Genomic DNA, 18,485 nt, shown 5'->3' on the forward strand with positions numbered 1-18,485 from the left:
CAAAAATCCATAGAAAACAGGAGACAGAGAGAGGCCTCTGGGTTTTCGACAACTCACTCCCATTCCACCACCAGTTTTTTTCTCCTTCTCCGGAGTCCAGAGCCTTCGCCTTTCACTCTCAGTAGCTGACTGGTTGATTATTAAGGTAAACAGAACCATGATCACATACTCGAGCACTCCACGTGTCCACCAATTCAGCCTCCTTTTAAGCTCGCTCTGATTACTGTTTTTGTAAAACGTTTTTTGGGTTTTTTCAAGAGCATACGTTTCTGTTCTGGGTGCTTTCAGTTTGACCCGTTGGAGGTGATTTTTGTTTTTGTGTGTTACTTCTGTGATTTTTTATTTTTTTTTTTGCGAAATTTGCTAAAAGAAAAGGAATTCCGTTGGTGTGAGTGTGATTAGGTGATGGAATCATTTACTGTTTGGTTGCTGGGAAAGCTGAGAAAACAGCAAGGAAAATCATTTTTCAAGTTTTTTTTTTTTTTCCTTTATATATAGTTGGTTCATGATTCAAATAAAACTTGTTTTACTGAGCCGGGCATTTCTGCGTTAATTTATTTATGAAACACTATTATTTGGGGAATATTAATTCTAAGTTTTGATATAAAAATGATGAGTTAACTAAATTTCTAGCAAATTGTGCTTTGGGATTGTGAAGGTACAACTTTGCGGTGGTGGAAATGGCTACCGGAGCTGTACCAGCTTCCTTTACGGGCCTGAAAGGCAGGGACTCGAGGTTAGGATTTGCTAAAAGTATGGATTTTGTGAGGGTTTCTGATTTGAAGAGGTTCAAGTCTGGGAGAACAAGAATTTCAGTGATACGGAACTCGAATCGTAGATCAGATATTGCTGAACTCCGGCCAGCATCTGAAGGCAGCCCTTTGTTAGGTTATTAAACTCCCTATGAATTAATGTTGTTCCGCCCCATTTTTTTTAATACATGTGTGGTGTTTTGGTCCTTGAAATATTTTTGGTAGCCGAGAAATTGGATGAATGGAAAAGCAGATGTGTTATAATTACTATGTTTTCTATTGCATTGTTTTCTGGTTTCTCAGAAATGCTGAATTAGAAAGTAATATAGTTATCATTAGTTAATTGTATTAGGATTCAACTGAGCCAAATAATTGTATTAGGATTCATTGAGCTAAGCCTTACCTCTGTCACTACTTGTAGACTAGTAGATATCAGTGTAAAAGTATGTCTTTCTACCTTTTGGCTTTCTTTCATTTCACCTAATAAATTGTTTTCTGAATGTAGTTCCTAGACAAAAGTATTGTGAATCAATACATAAAACTGTCAGGAGGAAAACACGGACAGTGATGATTGGCAATGTGGCTGTTGGTAGTGAGCATCCCATAAAGATTCAAACAATGACCACAACTGACACAAAGGATGTTGCTGCTACAGTTGAACAGGTTCTTTAATTTCCCTTTCACTTCAGATATATGTTGAAACCATTCTTGAAGTAGCCCATGATGTGTTAGTATGACATCATTGATATGATCATTTTCTTCTAAAAACCGACTTAACAATGTCTTTTCTACTGGCAATTTATTAACATTATGAGCTCTACAAATAAGGACAACTAAATCAGCTGAAATTTTTGAAAGCTACTGCCTTGTTGTCACTGGTACGAGCTGTTTCATTATAACGATCGTTCTGTTGGTAGGTAATGAGAATAGCAGACAAGGGAGCAGATATTGTTCGGATAACAGTGCAAGGGAAGAAAGAAGCAGATGCTTGTTTTGAAATTAAAAATTCCCTGGTGCAGAAAAAGTAGGCCTGATTGACTGTAATCTCATTGGGCATTTAAAGATTTCACTCCATATGTTGTATAGAGGTTGACTTTGTTACAATATATATGTGCAGTTACAATATACCTCTGGTGGCAGATATTCATTTTGCTCCTTCTGTTGCGTTGCGAGTTGCTGAATGCTTTGATAAAATTCGTGTCAACCCTGGAAATTTTGGTACACAGCTCACCATTCATTTTGTTTTCTTTTCCTATTTGAAGGTAATGTTTGTGGACTCATTGAGGTTTTTTATTGCAGCTGATAGACGGGCTCAGTTTGAGAAGTTAGAGTACACAGAAGATGACTATCAGAAAGAACTTGAGCACATTGAGCAGGTTTATCCATAAATCTATAAATTGATGGCCTCTGCTAAAATTTACAACTACAAGCACACAATATTCTGTGAGAAACTCATGTTGACTACTTCTATTCATTAAAGTTTGTATAAGCACATCATTGTCGGTGGGGCAGTTGAGCTCGCAAAAATTAATAACCATTGCATTTGTCACTTCCGTATCATGTCTCATCTTACTTTAAATTTGCAGAAAGTTTGGTCTATCTAAAAGTAAACCTTGCTCCATAAAGAGGGATTGATCATTATCAGATGTTGAGTTCGCATTTAATTTTTTCTTAATGTAATGAAGGCTTTACTATTAACTGCACCAGGTTTTTACTCCATTGGTTGAAAAATGTAAGAAGTATGGAAGAGCAATGCGTATTGGAACAAACCATGGGAGCCTTTCAGATCGTATAATGAGCTACTATGGGGATTCCCCTAGAGGAATGGTGAGCAAATATCTTCCGTCTTTTTGCTGAAAATATTTCGACCTTTATGCTCTACCTACAAACTCATTGGATGTTATCTACATGCCATTCCTCAAACAGGTTGAATCTGCATTTGAGTTTGCAAGGATTTGCCGGAAGTTGGACTACCATAATTTTCTTTTTTCAATGAAAGCAAGCAACCCAGTTATCATGGTCCAGGCATATCGTCTGCTTGTGGCTGAAATGTATGTTCAAGGCTGGGATTATCCATTACACTTGGGAGTTACTGAAGCTGGAGAAGGTGAGGATGGACGGATGAAATCTGCAATTGGTATTGGGACCCTTCTTCAGGTAATATTCTGATCTTGGCTTCATTCACATGGAATGGATGATTCTGGACGAATGCTTCCGGCAGAATTTTTATATTGTGGTGTTGTGATGGATTCAATTCAAAATCATCAACATTTTATGGATTATCCTGGTTTACTTCCAGTGATATGCTATCTAACAACCTTCATAAGGTTGTAGCTGACTTTAAGAATAAATGTTGCATTTACTATAAAATGCAAACTGTGCCTATGATAGATTGTAGGTTAGCTCATCTATGTGTGTGCGTGAGCCTGCGCTTCATTAATTGTTTGAAGTTAACTTTGAATCCTAAGAAGCATTACATTCATAAAATGTGTCTAGCCATAATGGAAATCTGGAATTGTGTATGCAGGATGGTTTGGGTGATACAATCAGGGTTTCTCTCACTGAAGCACCAGAGGAGGAGATAGATCCCTGCAGAAGATTGGCCAACCTTGGTAAGAGAGCAGCTGATCTTCAGCAAGGAGTGGTAGGATTTTACGTTATCATGTCATATGATTAACATGCTTGATACTCTTTTATTTTTAAAAATTGAAACCCTTATCAGCTTTCTTGATGGCATTATTTGTATCAGGTTCCATTTGAAGAGAAACACCGACATTATTTTGATTTTCAGCGTCGATCTGGTCAACTGCCGATGCAAAAGGAGGTCAGCCTCTATGATCTTGATATAGAATCACTTTGTGCTTCATCCTTTTTTTTTTTTTTTTCTCTTAACAGAGGTTTGATACATCATCAAAACACAGGGTGAGGAGGTGGATTATAGAGGTGTCCTGCACCGTGATGGCTCTGTTCTCATGTCAGTATCCCTTGATCAGTTGAAGGTACAGCTGACATCTTACATCCTTTATTCCATTTCTTGCCTCCCATGTTGTCTATTTTTTAATTTTTTTTTAATTTTTTTTAATTTTTGTGGTGGGGTGGGGTGGGGAGTGAATTGTGTTCTAAATTTTTCAGAAAGTACATTAACCTTTTCCATTCTTCGTAGACGCCAGAGCTTCTGTACAAGTCACTTGCAGCAAAACTTGTTGTGGGCATGCCCTTTAAGGTATATTATTATTATTCCATTTTACACTTTATAGCATGAGAGATTGTATAACATCTAAATTTACTGGGATTTTCATTGACATGGTTAGTTCTGTTGATACAGGATCTTGCGACGGTTGACTCAATATTATTGAGACAACTTCCACCAGTTGATGATGATAATGCTGTGAGAATCCTACTGAACTTTTCTTCATTATTTTTGGCAATGATATTTGTTCTCTCTCTCTCTCTATCATTTAGTCCTTAACATGTTGTTTGGGCAGTAAACTGCATTTATTTGTTATTTCACTGCAAGAATGGGATGACGTGGCAATATTGTTTGTATTTGATCAGCGACTAGCTCTCAAAAGGTTGATGGATGTAAGTATGGGTGTTTTAACGCCATTAGAAGAGCAGCTAACAAAGCCGTTGCCTAATGCCATGGTTCTGGTAAATTTGAAGGAATTATCAAGTGGTGCATACAAGCTTTTGCCAGAAGGTGCAGCTTTGTTACAGATTTCTGAGTACTGATGTTGCATTGAACATATTCTTTTCCAATGTTTATTCTTTTTGTAGGTAGATATGTTTTACCAGTGGCCTTTGATGTTAATTGGTATTTCTTCCCCTTTAAGATGGGGTGGTCTGGTTCCAACCACGGATGGCAAGGGTTTTGTGATGGGAAAGGCTACCCTGATTATATAGCCTGAAATTCTTATTATGTGAATCAATTATCTCCCAGGTACACGCTTGGTTGTCTCGGTACGTGGTGACGAACCCTATGAAGTGCTGGAAATTCTCAAAGACATTGATGCTACAATGCTTCTCCATGATCTGCCTTTTGGTGAAGATAAAATAAGCCGAGTGCATGCAGCAAGGAGGTAATAACGATATGTTTCCATAATTTGCACATAAATTACTATCTATCGAGACAAAATTGCAATGGTAAGGGTTCCAATTCAGCTAGGCATTTGCCTAGATGCTTCAATCTTTCCTTCTCCTGATAATTTGAAGTTTATGTTGCTCTAGGCTATTTGAGTATCTGGGAGACAATGCTCTAAACTTTCCTGTGATACACCATATTCAGTTTCCAAGTGGAATTCATAGGTAATTACAAAATCGACCCTTCTTTTGTGTCAGATGTACATGGTATTAGTACTTCTGGCTTAATTCCTTTTTGTGCAGGGATGACTTGGTTATTGGTGCTGGTACCAATGCGGGGGCCCTTTTAGTAGATGGACTTGGAGATGGTGTCCTATTAGAAGCCCCAGACAAGGATTTTGATTTCCTTAGAAATACATCTTTCAATTTACTACAAGGATGTAGAATGCGGAACACAAAGACGGTAGGAGTTTTCTTTTGGTATGTAACAGAATTTGACATATCATGAAGACGTGATGGTCTTAAATAATGGTTGTACATGCCTAATTCTATTTCAGGAGTATGTCTCATGCCCATCATGTGGCAGAACTTTGTTTGACCTTCAAGAAATAAGTGCACAAATACGGGAGAAGACATCACACTTGCCTGGCGTTTCAGTAATTACCTTATTCTTTCCTTTGTGACTAAATTATCTTGAAGGGAAAACTTCTTTTATTTTCAGTAATCCAATGGTTTGGGTTATTCATTCTCTATTTCCTTTGTCAGATTGCAATCATGGGTTGCATTGTAAATGGACCTGGGGAGATGGCTGATGCAGACTTTGGGTATGTTGGTGGTGCTCCTGGAAAGATTGACCTTTATGTTGGGAAGGTATTTCCTCTTTCCAGCTTGAAATTTAATATGGGTTTAGTTGAAACAATGTTTTGTAATAATTTGCCCAAATAAGTTATGCCACTGGGTACAGGTTAGCACCCGTCATTCATAGGGGTGTAAGTTGGGCGGGTAGGCCCTACCCTACTCTTAATTTGGGTTTTGTTTGGGCGTTCTGACCCCCAACTCAGCTCAACCCAATCTCAATCCTAGCTCCCTCTAGCTCAAATTTCGAGTGGGGATTGGGTTGGTGTAGGTCTTGCTTTGCCCAGTTTAGACCCTTTGTCATTAAGTGGTAGAAGCTCCAATCCAAAACCAACACATTCATTTTTATCTTATACTTGCATTCATTACTATGATATCTTTTCGGTATCTCTATAATGCTGCAAGATCTTTGAGACCGCATTCTTTATCAATTTCAATTAGTTCTGCATCTTCCAATCTTAGCTCAGTTAAATTTTCCATGGGAACAACAAGATTTGGACATTATCTTTTGGCTTATTTACATCATTGCCCCTTGTAAGATACACTTTTTTTCACTTTGCCCCCTGAAACTTAAATCCTCTCAGTTTGCCACCTGAACTTCACAAAGTTATTGCAAAAGACCCTATGCCGTTAACTTTGTCAATTTTTCCGTTAAAATAGCTGACGTGACACCTATATGGCATGAGTGAGACCCTTTTTTAGTTATGTAAAATCCATGTAGACAAAAAAAATAATTTTTAAACTAAAAATAATAAGATCCATGTCAATTTTTTATAATTTTGCTTGTCTACATGGATCTTACATAACTAAAAAAGGGTCTCACTCATGCCATATAGGTGCCATGTCAGTTATTTTAACGGAAAAATTGACAGAGTTAACGGCATAGGGTCTTTTGCAACAACTTTGTGAAGTTCAGGTGGCAAACTGAGAGGATTTAAGTTTCAGGGGGCAAAGTGAAAAAAAGTGTATCTTACAGGGGGCAATGGTGTGAATAAGTCTTATCTTTTTCATCTCATATTGGAGCAAAATAAGTCATATTAAGTACTTCAACTTTTGAATAGTTGTGATAGTATCTGTTTGCAACCTTATTTTTAATCACGATTATGATACGTTTCCAATCATCAAAAGCGGGTGAACTTGATGTGAGGTTGAATTTTGTTTCAGACTGTGGTGAAGCGTGGAATTGAGATGGAGCATGCAACCGATGCCTTGATCCAGCTAATCAAAGATCATGGCCGCTGGGTTGACCCTCCTGCGGAGGAGTAAAATCTAGTAATCACTAATCAGCAGATGGAAATAAGAGGGCATTCAAGAGGGAGGGTTGTCCCCATTATGTTGTTTACTTTTAGTCCCCACAGTTGAAAGCAATACATGTAAGCTGCAGTGCATAAATTTGTACCAAGTTGCAGCGGTAACATGTAAATTGTACCTCATCTAGTATACAAAACAACAGTGTAATTCTCCCATTGATAAATGAAAATTTTAGGGTTTAGACTGTGTGGTAGATGATGCAAATTAAAAGTCTAGCTATTTATATTTCCTGTGGATGCATGCATCAGTTAACTTGTTACTTGTATCATTTTCCATAGATAACCAGCTTTTGCTATTCTATCTTATCAACAAGAAATTCATACAACCTCTCTCTCACAAAACTGGTTGTGTAACTGACATGGAAGAATTTGAATGTGAGAGATAGGTTGTATACAACTGTTGCACGCAAGTTTATTTATTTAAGTTTTCTGTCTTGGTGAAGGCATTTTGTAGCAATTGATTCTTGCATTTGTGTGTGATAGTCTTGGTCATTGTAAGCATGTCCTGGTCAGTACACATATATTAAGATAGAGTAATGCTATTTGGATCACCATATCGGACAAATTATTGTTAAATCCTTAGACAAGTAGTGGGTTTATCCACGAACAACATGGATCACTTATCAGAGCCAGGACTACCATCCGCACCCTTTACATTTTGATATTTGTACAAGTTGGCACACCAAATAATAACCAAAGTTAAGCACCTCCAGCAGAACTAACATCCAATACACATTATCTAGCCTCCCATTGTTTATATTGTCTGGTAACCATCTCTTAACCCTTTGAACCACATTAATCAAACCTGTGCTTAAATAACACGAGATCCCGATAATCAACGCCATCATTGCCGTCGATGTTCTTCGTAGGGAAGCTGGAATTTCTTGGTAATACAATGAAACTTGTCCTGGAAGTGAAATGCCTCACCCATGCCTACCAAAACCAACTGTGGGAAAAGCCACAAGGCCAACATGGGGACAATATCTTTAGCAGCACCAGACTGGCCTTGGCTACTTCAAGCCTTTTTGACACAACTAGTGCTGAAACAACATTGCTGAGCATGTTTAACACGTGGCCTAATCCTATAAGTTGGAGGGATGTCATAGACCGACCAGTCAGCTTCCGCCATGTGGGACATAAGAACCTATCAATAAGGGTGAGAGAGATGGTAGTGGAGACTAGAACAAGGACTATAAGAGACCCAGCTGGTATTTTGAAATGAGGCCCAAGGTGACGGTCCATGGTGAGAGCTCTCACCATGCAGGATTGTCAAGCAGGATTAGACTGCTAATGGCAAAATTCTTACAAGGGTCTTGAAATCTTCTACTTGTTGCACTGTGCATAGTCTCCATGGTTTTGCAATGGAACCATCTGACTTGATGTCTCCCTCAATTTTCTGTGCTGCACGGTTAAGGGACCTGCATACAAAAAGGGCATCAATGTTCATTTTTCATATACGTGCAGCCTTTCATATATGTGACTGAGCCAAGCACGTGAATTGACTGTTTGTTCCAATACTACATTTTTATATTGTTATGGGTGTAGACTGTAGAGCAACCAAACCAAAAATCAATTGGATTGGTTATGAGTGTAGATCGATGCCTTATATCTTTTATATTGTTATGTAATGCATGTAAGGCTGATACTGATGTTTAGAGACAAATATTTATAAGAGATAGATCCCTTTCTAGCTAACATCTCTTCTACACGACTCTTATATATAGGAGATTGGAAAGCCCTCTCCTGTGTACAAAACCGATGTAGGACAAAAAGGAGCCTCTTTAGGCCTACCATGGCATAAACACCCAAGCTAGATAGCAAGATCAAATGTGGAGTTTAACCAGCTAGTTAATTAGCTTGGGGTCCATATATTTGTGATACATAACTATGTTGCCTAAGTAATTATTATAATTAGCTAGCCGGGGAAAATAAGGAGTAATGCAAAATACACCACATTTTTTTATCATATATATAATGATATAATCATATAATGTAACAGTTGATGTGTTAATTAACAGTTGGTCATGATAAATAATAAAGTAATAAGTACACATCAACGTACAAAAGTATCATGTGGTCTCAATCTAGCAAGCAAACTATTCGGCAAATAAGATCGGAAGTACTATTTGTACTTTAGTCGCATCTGTTATATATATGAAAAATTATTGTATATGATGAAGACATGTGACCTTCTTATCATAACATATATGTGAATTAACCTGTATTTATATGATGGAATTCACATATACATCGTGAGAGAAAGATTATATATAATTGTCACGTACAAAATTTTCAAGCTTCTAACTTTATTGCAAAAAGTATTAAAAGTCGCAGGGAAAAAACTGGTAGTACCGCCAACCACGTTTGAAATCTGAGCAGCATCAATGCTCTTTACATATTGAATTCTTGAATCAGATATACAATCAAATTTGAGAGCCATCCTCCGGCTGCAACTGTCAATCCTATCAAACCCCCCTGCTCAACATATATACAGGATATCACCTTCTTACATGTATAGTCGTTAGGTGTAGTGGGTTAACATTAATTTATATCAAGTAATTACATATAGATAAAGACTGTATATAACGCTAATGAGAGAGAGAGAGAGAGAGAAGAGAGAGAGAGAGAGAGAGAATCTGAGGACATGCAGGCTTCATCATTGTAGGAGCTGAGGGAGGCATCCATGTTGAAGGGTCAACTATATTAATGAAGCTGCCTCAAAGTTTGCTGCTGTATTTATGCTTGCAACTTTTAGACTTGTAGTGACGTGGTATATTATTCAACATATATATCAACCCACTGAAACTGCATGCCTTAATATAATCGGACAATTACATTCACTCAAAATATGTATTGTATAGGATTTAATTTATCTAAAACATAAAATTGATTCGCAACATTTATTATGTATGAGTGGAGTTATATAAATTATTGAATTTATATTATATGGTTAGAATTTAAATGAATAAAAACAAAACAAAGCAGATATTCTAAATATTAGAGCCGTTCAAGTGTGAATGTGCTACCGAGTGCTCGGTAACACTGTTGAGAACTTGGTGAAGTTTTTTTAAAACAAATCGATCACTTTTTGCCTCTGCCCATTTTTTAAGGTATGGGCCGACGAATTCACTTCATACCCTCCTAGGATATATAATAATTTTTGTATAGGCATTATATTAGAGTTAACTCCGAAATTTTCTTACCGAACACTCAGCGTTATGTGCGAACGTTCGCACCTGAATGGTCTAATTTAAATCTATATATATAGCCATGCATCATCAATGCTATTTATAAATCGGAGATTTTTCTCTTCTGCTGTATTTTTCTAATCGTTTTAAACATTATTCCTCTTCCTTTTCTTATACATTACCAACATTTATTTGATTAATTAAGACAATTTTGTCATTTACTTACCATAGCTTCTTTTCCTTTTAAAAAGGTACTCGCCACCCACATAATAAATTAAGTCATTTCCCAGTAATTTTTGAATTTTCCCACAAACCATCCCACATACAAATATACAATTGTCTTATCTCCTCATGATCAATATTTATAATTTTTTAAATTTTAGGTGCGTCCACTATTTAAAATGAAAGCAATTATTCATTTTTTCTACAAGAGGTCAAAAAAGAGGGGAAGATTTGCATTTGGCTGTGTGCTGTGATTTTTTGTGTGAAGGATAAGTATAAAATATTGAGTAATACTATATGCACCAAAATAAATCTTCAAATTTTAGATACCAACTATACAAACCAATTGGTTTCTTTCATATATATAGTTGCATTTGTGTGTAATACTCTGTAGTAATTGTATAAAGGGACTCTTTTTGGCTCTCGTTGAGATATCAGTCAACTCCAAAACTATCAATCCTAGCTTCCGTGTGTGTTGTATTACCAATTTCATTCTCGACCGCACATAATTTTTTTCTCCAAAGAAATTATTGTTTTATCTTTCATCATCTTTTTCTAATTGTTTTGCAAAATTTAGATATTTCAAAAAGAAAAAGAAGAAAAAAAAACCGTTGACCATCATGGCCAGTGGTGTGACCCGACCTGAAAATGCTATGATTGCTATCTATGGTGGGGAAAATAGTTTCTTTTTTTTTTGGGGAGGGGCTAAAGAAGGACAATTACTGAGCAAAACCCTCCCTACAAGTCTACAACTAACCAACCTCATCTATTAAAGTAAAAAGCCCAAATGACGTCCTGAAGATCTGTTGGGCCTTGTTAAGTCTAGGTCCATCCCGATGTAGTCGTTTGTTTATTTTGGGCTTGAAGCCCACTATGTCACCAAAAAAAAAAAGCTAAACTGACAGAAGCAAGAAGAGAATGGATCCAAATGAATCAAAGATCGAAGAAATGAAATGGGTGCCTCACTGCCTCGCACGTAAGAAGGTTTTAACTCTCTTCATATATTAATTGGTATTTCTCGTAGTTTGATCACAAATTTACAATGAAATATGTTGTTAGTAAGTTACTATCCTGAAAGTACACATATGTGTTTGGTCATTTTAAGATATCACCCCAACAATAGGCCCCATGAATTGGCTCCAGTCGCAACCAACTCCTAACATAATAACCACCACGTAAAAGCATCAGCAATACTTGAATTCCCACCCCACCATAGAATTTCAATTCATTGTCTAAAATAACATAAATAGAAAAAAAAATACACAACTATGGTATAGTTACCGACACCTTATTGTGTGCGTATAAGAGCATTTAAATATTTAAAGCAACTTCTTTCTTAGTCATTTTATTTTAGTTTCTGTAATTCACTTGTCTTTCAAGTAATCACTGTCATTGAACAGTTCTTTACTGTTATCTCAAGCTTATTTTTACTTGATGTTGTTGTCTTTATTGCTTTCCTTTATTGTTTTATTGTAAGTTTTGTATGAATACTCTAAAGGCAATTTTTGTATTTCCCTCATAGGTTTTGTGCTTAATGAACTTTGCTTTCTAGATCTGTTACTTCCAACTTTTGTTATGGTACTCTGAAATATCTAGGTCATTATACACTCCTTGATTAATATTTGTTGGGTAAAATCCTATTTGCACTCTAGCTTTGTCCTTGAGTTAGTATTTCTTTCTTTTATCTGGCCATTTTGAGTTTACACAAAAAACCTTTGTTTGTTCTACTATCAACACGGTTTCACACCCTCCCTATATTGAGTTTACTTTCCTTTTTATTTAAGTCAAGATACATTAAGCCCTATATAAACTTCATTTGAGTTCAGGCAAAGAGTCATCATAAACACGTCTGAGTGAAGTCCCAGCGCAAGACTAGGCAAAAAAAAAGACTACGATCGAGAACTATTACCCGATCTCGGCCCACAATCACTTGATCCACTCTCACGACGGTATCTCTAAGATTTCGGCCAAAACACTATTTGTCTACCTACATGGCGGTGGCACGCCCGCAATCTTTTGTTCCACGTGGCAGCTTTGTTGCTCTCCACATGGCATAGGGAATTTTTGCACCAAAACACTTCTCAGTGTTTTTTGGCAAAGGCTTAATCCCTAGGCCCTACAAACACAACCGAAATATCACATGTATTTTTTAAACAAATTCAAAAAAGAAATAAAACAAACCAACAAACAAAAATACACCAAAACAGTCAAAGAAATACTTCTTTCAAAAACACCATTTGTAAATTTGTTCCTCAAAACAACTTCCTAGCTTTCAATATTTCAATATATCATACTATGAGTGTGCAGAACATGTATACCCTAATCTTGGTCACACTCTCTTCTGCTCAATTCCCCTCTATGCTCTTGTACTGCATTTGAATATGTGAATTTAAAATGAAAATTTAAAATTTGAATTTTTAGTGTATATAATGAGACCTTACAAGCATTAATTTCATGTTTTTAAAAGGATATGCTATTCGCAATCCAAAACATCTCTAAAATCAAATTTGACTTTAGAATAAAATGGATTTCATATACTTGAAAAAAAGGTATCAGAACCCACTTTTTGTTAACTTGATGCAAACAATTTGATCTAATTAACCATTATCCAGTTACTCATTTCGGTCTACCTATCCAAATGCAACCCTAACCTCATTTTGGGAGGTGATTTTAAATCTAGAGATTTAGTTCATATTTAAGATGAGCATAAATAGATGGTTTTCATAAAAAACAAGTAATTTTTTTATGTGAGCCACGTAATACTATTAATCCTATATTATAACACACTATATTCATTAATATTATACTAAAAGCATAAACTTTATGCCCATTATATTATATTATTATGACATCTGGCGATCATACTGCTGTCGCACCGAAAAAATTCTCCATAAAAACAACCCCAAACATTGAAAAATAATCAGAAATAAACACTAGACAGTGCCTCACGCATTGAAAGAACCTACATCAATGAGAGTCAAAATCCAAGAAAATTAATTATTTATTAGTAGCCAAATTCTTCTGCTCAATTTCTTAGTAGCCAAACCTAGAGCATTAACAGTTAGAACCAATCAAAATCGAGCAAAGTAAACTCTAAACCCAATTATTATTATATTATTCTAATAGAAAGCAATACATCAATGGCTAATAATATTGACTAATATCAGAATATCTCAATCTGATTCCAAAAATAGAAAAGAAAAAAAATTCAAAATTCTAACTATTACCAACCGCCGGCGCGCCAAAGAATCAAGAATCAAATTGAATCACCATTTCACCATCCCAAAATTCTCAAATCCAATCATATACTAAACAATCACAGAAAAATTAAAGTAAAAAAAAAAACTAGGAGAAATTAATAACAGCAATTGTAAAATTTCATAGCAATTAACCTCCGAGATCATCAATGCGTGCGAGTGAGTGCTTCAGAGAAACTCTCTCCTGGCGGCGTATCCGTACTGAGCTCGGCGAAGGTTATCCTGGCGCTTCTTGTACACAAATCCTCCCAGTCCAACCACACAAGCTCCCAAGATCACTCCCATGGCGATCCCAACCTTCTTTCCTCCGCTCATTCCTCCACCTCCGGACTTCGCCTCCGCTTCGCTGGAGTCATCGTTCACATCGCTGTGGTTGAGGTCACTCGCCGTCGAAGGCGCCGGTGAAGGAGAATCACTCGGACTCTCTGGTGAGTACGCCGGAGCGCCGGACGGAGGCGCCGGAGGGGAAGAAGTGCCTGGCGAGTTTGCTGGCGAGTCCGCCGGAGAGAGGGATGGAGGGAGAGAAATCGGCGCGGAAGATGAAGGCGATGGTGAATCTGCGACGAGTTCAGTCGATGGAGTCGGTGAGGAGTCCGGTGGAGTAGAAGAAGAAGAAGAAGATGCGGAGAATTGGACTAAGAGAAAGGCCAGAAGCAGAGGCAAGCAGAACTCGACGAACCTCGCCATTGCCGAAGGAGATGAAGAAGAAGAAGAATAAGAAGGTTCGAGAATCGAGAAATTTTCCCGAGAAAATGTGGATCTGAGGAAATTGAGTGGAAGACGAAGTGAGAGAGAAGTTGAGAATTTTTGAGAAGCGGTTTTGAAGAGTGTAGGAGGAGATCTGATCGAATTTGAAAGGAGGAGACCTCGGGAGGCGAGAAAGGTGAACGGCCTGGATTGAAGGAGAAGGGAGAGAGGTGGATTCAGATCTGGACACGTAGGTAGCGTAGGAAAGCGGGGAGAGGCGCGAAGCACCGGATCTAGAGAAAGGCGGAGGAGCAGGCGAGTTTATGAAGTGAGTTGGGATTTCAATTTTGGGGTTTTATGTTTTTTTTTTTTTTATATAGGAAAAGAGAGTATAGTGTGTTTGGGTGATGAGAAAGTGGGTTTTATTTGAAGGGCATGAAAAGCCTGATAATTGTATTTGGAATGATGTTTGCTTATTAATTAGAGGCGTGTGAATGAAGGGACGGTGATGTTTGTTATTGTGAGCAAAATAAACGCGGGAGGAAATTTCTTTTTCCATGTCATTAGTGCTGTTGCACATGGTATATGTGGGTACTAGTTTGTCTTTTTATTCGTTTTTAGATCTTCCACGTAAATTGAAAAGGAATATCTTCACGACAAATATGGAATGAAATTAGGATATTAGTTAAAACTTAGAAGGCTCAATACCAATAATTTGTTATTGTTTATTTATTTGTCAAAATTATCTTTGTCAAGAGATTATATTGTTTAACATTTTTATATAAAATTATGATTAAATATTAAATATCAATATTTTTTTAGCAAAATAGTATGACACTATTTTTTTTTTTTTTTAGGTATTAACCTAGAGCAATACATTTTGAATTCAGTCACAAATCAGTTTGCTATACAATTGTAACTATTTCAAATTCATAAAAATTTAAAATTTATAAGAGTTTAATGCTTTTGATTTAGACTTAGAGGATGAAGTCTTATAATCTAGAAACTAAACATTAAAGTTTTTTTTTTTTTTTGCCAAAAACATTAAAGTTTAAATCTTGCAAATATTGAAAAAATAAAAAATCAATAAAAAAGTTATAACTGTTAGACAGTCACAGTTCGATATAACAATATTTTTTAAAGTTGATACATAAATTGAAATTTATTATCTAAAGTGAAATGACATAAACATTTTGATAGTTAAAATAAAAAAATATTACAATTTGATACTTAAAATCAACGGACCTATTAAAAAATGAAAGTCTAAATAATGTATGCATTGAGTAAAAGCCAACATAATTTTTTTTTTTTCCAGCTAGGTATCTAAATTATTATTTATCTCAATTTCTTACTTAAATATTTATTTTGTCCCAATTTAATATATAATGTGACTTTTATCAAATAATACTAACGGAGTCAAATTAGAACTTGGGTTGACTAAAATGTCAGTAACTTTGATTAATGTTGTATGTAAGTGTTATTGGACAAAATGAAAATTTTGGTATGAAATTGAGATTTGGGAAAAATAATTGTTTAGATACTCAAATTAAGATAAAAGATCAAAGTTTTATGTCCTAAAATTACAAAGAAGCCTTTTCTTTTTTCTATTGGGCATGCTTTCTGTGGATTGCGTGGGTACGTACATATGTTTTCTGTGGATGACTGGATCTCCTGCTTGGGTTTGTAACTTTGTACTACGCAATTAAAAGGGAAAATTTTTCAAAAATGATACATACTTTGGGGTCAATCTTAGTTTAGGTCACGCGTTTGAGTTTGTGTTAATGTAAGACATATATTTAGGATTTGTGTTATCGTGGGACAATCCGTCAACTCCGTTACATTTTTCGTCCAAATAAGAAATAATTTGGTCATTTCATATTAAATAACATTTTAATTCAATTTCTAATTTAATAAATAGTAAAACTCAAAAATTAAATAGATTAATACTAAAAATAAATTAAAATATTTAAAACTAATTTTTTAAAAATTACAAAAGATTAAAACTAAACAAGTTTAATTAAATAACATTAAAATTGAAAATATTAATTCTCAAAACAAAAAATATTAAAATTGAAAACATAAAAAATTAAAATTGAAATAAATTCAGAAAAGATTAAATTGAAAACAAAAACAAAAAGAATTAAAAGGGTTAAAAGTTAAAACTAAAAAAAAAAAAAGATGAGATGGATGTCGCAGCCCCCTTGCCACCCAGCCCTAACCCACCTCCGGGGATGACTCCCCCTCCTCTCTCTCTCTCTCTCTCTCTCTCTCTCTCTCTATTTCTGTTTGTATCTCTCTTTCTCTCTCTCTCTCTCTCTCTCTATTACTAGTTCTGTGGTTGGTGGGTTTATAGGTTTAGGTTTTGTTTCAGAAAAAACACAGGTCTGGGTTGTGGAAATTGGGGCTTGAAATGAGGGAGTCTGATTTGGATTCGGATATAAAGTTCGACCTCTCTCTCTTCTCTATGCACGTTGAGATTGGGGTTGGGGTTGGATGGGAGGGGGTGGCGACGGACCAGGGGTGGTGCGACGGGGTGAGGGCTGAAGGGTGCGACAGGGTTGAATGGGTGATAGGGAGGTGGTGGGGGGCGGACTGGGTGGGGAATGGGAGGTGGTGGAACGAGTGGGTGGAGGGGAACTGTGGGGAGGGCTGGGTTGGGTGGGGTGGGGTGGGGGTGGGACTTGGCTTGGTGGAGAAGGGTTGCTGGTTTTTTTTTTTTTTTTTAAGTTTTTCAGTGTTTTTAATTTGTTTTTAAAATATATTGATGAATTGTCAAATTTGCCCATAAAAATTGGTCATGTGTGCGGCACATGATCTATTTTTAACGGAATTCTTAACGGAGTTGACGGATTGTCCTAAAATAATACAAATCCTAAATATATATCATACATTAACACAAACTCAAACGCGTGTCCTAAACTAGAATTGACTTCAAAATATGTGTTCTTTTTTTAAAATTTTCCCCAATTAAAACCTGGCCAAGTTGTATTATTACCTTATATAGATACATGGAGTTATGGGACGTATTAATAAATAGCTAAAATTATAGTTTAGTCTTTCTAATATTTTTTATTTGAAAAAAAATTTTATGACTTTTTTTTTTTTCAAATAAAACTCTTTTTTTTTTAAATAAAGTTCTCTGATTTTTGTCTTGTCAAAAAAATGTCATTATTTTTTTATTTTTTGAGGATATAGAGTATAAGTTAATCTCATACCTTCCTATGATATAGAATAAAGTTTGTGGAGGCTGTATATTAGGTTTTAACTCTGAGATTTTGGACGGAGTCTAAAATCTCAGAATTAAAACCTAATATAAAGCCGACAAACTAGGGCTTTACAAAGAAGTAAAAATGAACTGCCGAACAATCAAAAATGACCGTTGACCGCTCGGCGTCTGGTATGTGTAAAAAAAATAAAAAATAATATATCAATAATATGTAATATAAAATAGTTATAATATTATTAAATTTTAGTTAAAATTTTATATAATATATTATAAAATTAAAAGACATAAATAGAAGTTTTCCTAATAAATAATATAATGCGCATCGCATCACTACCTGACTGGATGGTCTATTGCTATAGCCTACAATCACATCCATCAAGTTATGGAATTGGTATTAATACTCATAATGATTGGAGATATAGCTTTTATTATTATGTTGAAGGTGAACGGTCCAATTTTTTTAGGACTAGTATTATATATATATATATATATATATAAAACTAAATCAACTTATATTGATTAGTTATTGATTTAAGGTTTTATTATATTTTATTCACCTAAATTTTAAATTTAATCTTACTTCACTATTTAAATAAAAAATTATGTTAATTTATCACCTAAATTAAAAATTTATTACAATGTACTACCTATAAAATATTTTGTCTATAATTTTATTACAAATAAATATGTTTTGATCTTTTCAAGTCAGTTTTTTATTATGCCAAAACAAGTAAAGTGTAAAAAAATCATCTTTTTCTAACAATAGAAACTTGAAAATGACCAAAACACTTTTATTTTTTACAAAAATTTAGACAAAATAAGCCATATGTGGTATATTGTAACAAATTTTTAATTCAGGTGTAAATTAATATATTTTTTTTTTTAAGTAGTAAAGTAAGATTGAACCC

The 18,485-nt window shown here is 35.3% G+C and overlaps 2 protein-coding genes and 1 pseudogene across 3 annotated transcripts; 1 reads left to right on the forward strand and 2 right to left on the reverse strand.

The window, feature by feature from the left end:
• Positions 1-7,179, forward strand: HDS (4-hydroxy-3-methylbut-2-enyl diphosphate synthase). Of its 2 annotated transcripts, none has more exons than XM_086240680.1 (20): positions 1-145; positions 659-888; positions 1,258-1,415; positions 1,670-1,776; positions 1,870-1,970; positions 2,052-2,128; positions 2,460-2,579; positions 2,679-2,909; positions 3,280-3,396; positions 3,502-3,576; positions 3,674-3,751; positions 3,916-3,975; positions 4,078-4,140; positions 4,308-4,452; positions 4,693-4,831; positions 4,980-5,057; positions 5,136-5,295; positions 5,390-5,488; positions 5,598-5,702; positions 6,852-7,179. In XM_086240680.1, exons 2-20 carry the CDS (start codon positions 681-683, stop codon positions 6,951-6,953), a joined length of 2,223 nt encoding a protein of 740 aa, XP_086096806.1. In that variant the 5' UTR covers positions 1-145; positions 659-680; the 3' UTR covers positions 6,954-7,179. The 2 variants fall into 2 exon arrangements, with proteins under 2 accessions (XP_086096806.1, XP_086096808.1); XM_086240682.1 differs by lacking the exon at positions 1-145 and adding an exon at positions 163-303.
• Positions 7,180-7,613: 434 nt separating this feature from the next.
• LOC147298809 (protein NRT1/ PTR FAMILY 2.7 pseudogene) lies at positions 7,614-8,444 on the reverse strand (annotated as a pseudogene).
• A 5,050-nt stretch (positions 8,445-13,494) lies between these two features.
• Positions 13,495-14,733, reverse strand: LOC147298810 (uncharacterized). Its single transcript, XM_086229095.1, has one exon. It carries the CDS (start codon positions 14,349-14,351, stop codon positions 13,833-13,835), a length of 519 nt encoding a protein of 172 aa, XP_086085221.1. The 5' UTR covers positions 14,352-14,733; the 3' UTR covers positions 13,495-13,832.
• Between the last annotated feature and the right edge of the window lie 3,752 nt (positions 14,734-18,485).

Source organism: Dryas octopetala, chromosome 1, assembly GCF_963921425.1.
Source record: "Dryas octopetala chromosome 1, drDryOcto1.1, whole genome shotgun sequence".
NCBI lineage: Eukaryota > Viridiplantae > Streptophyta > Magnoliopsida > Rosales > Rosaceae > Dryas > Dryas octopetala.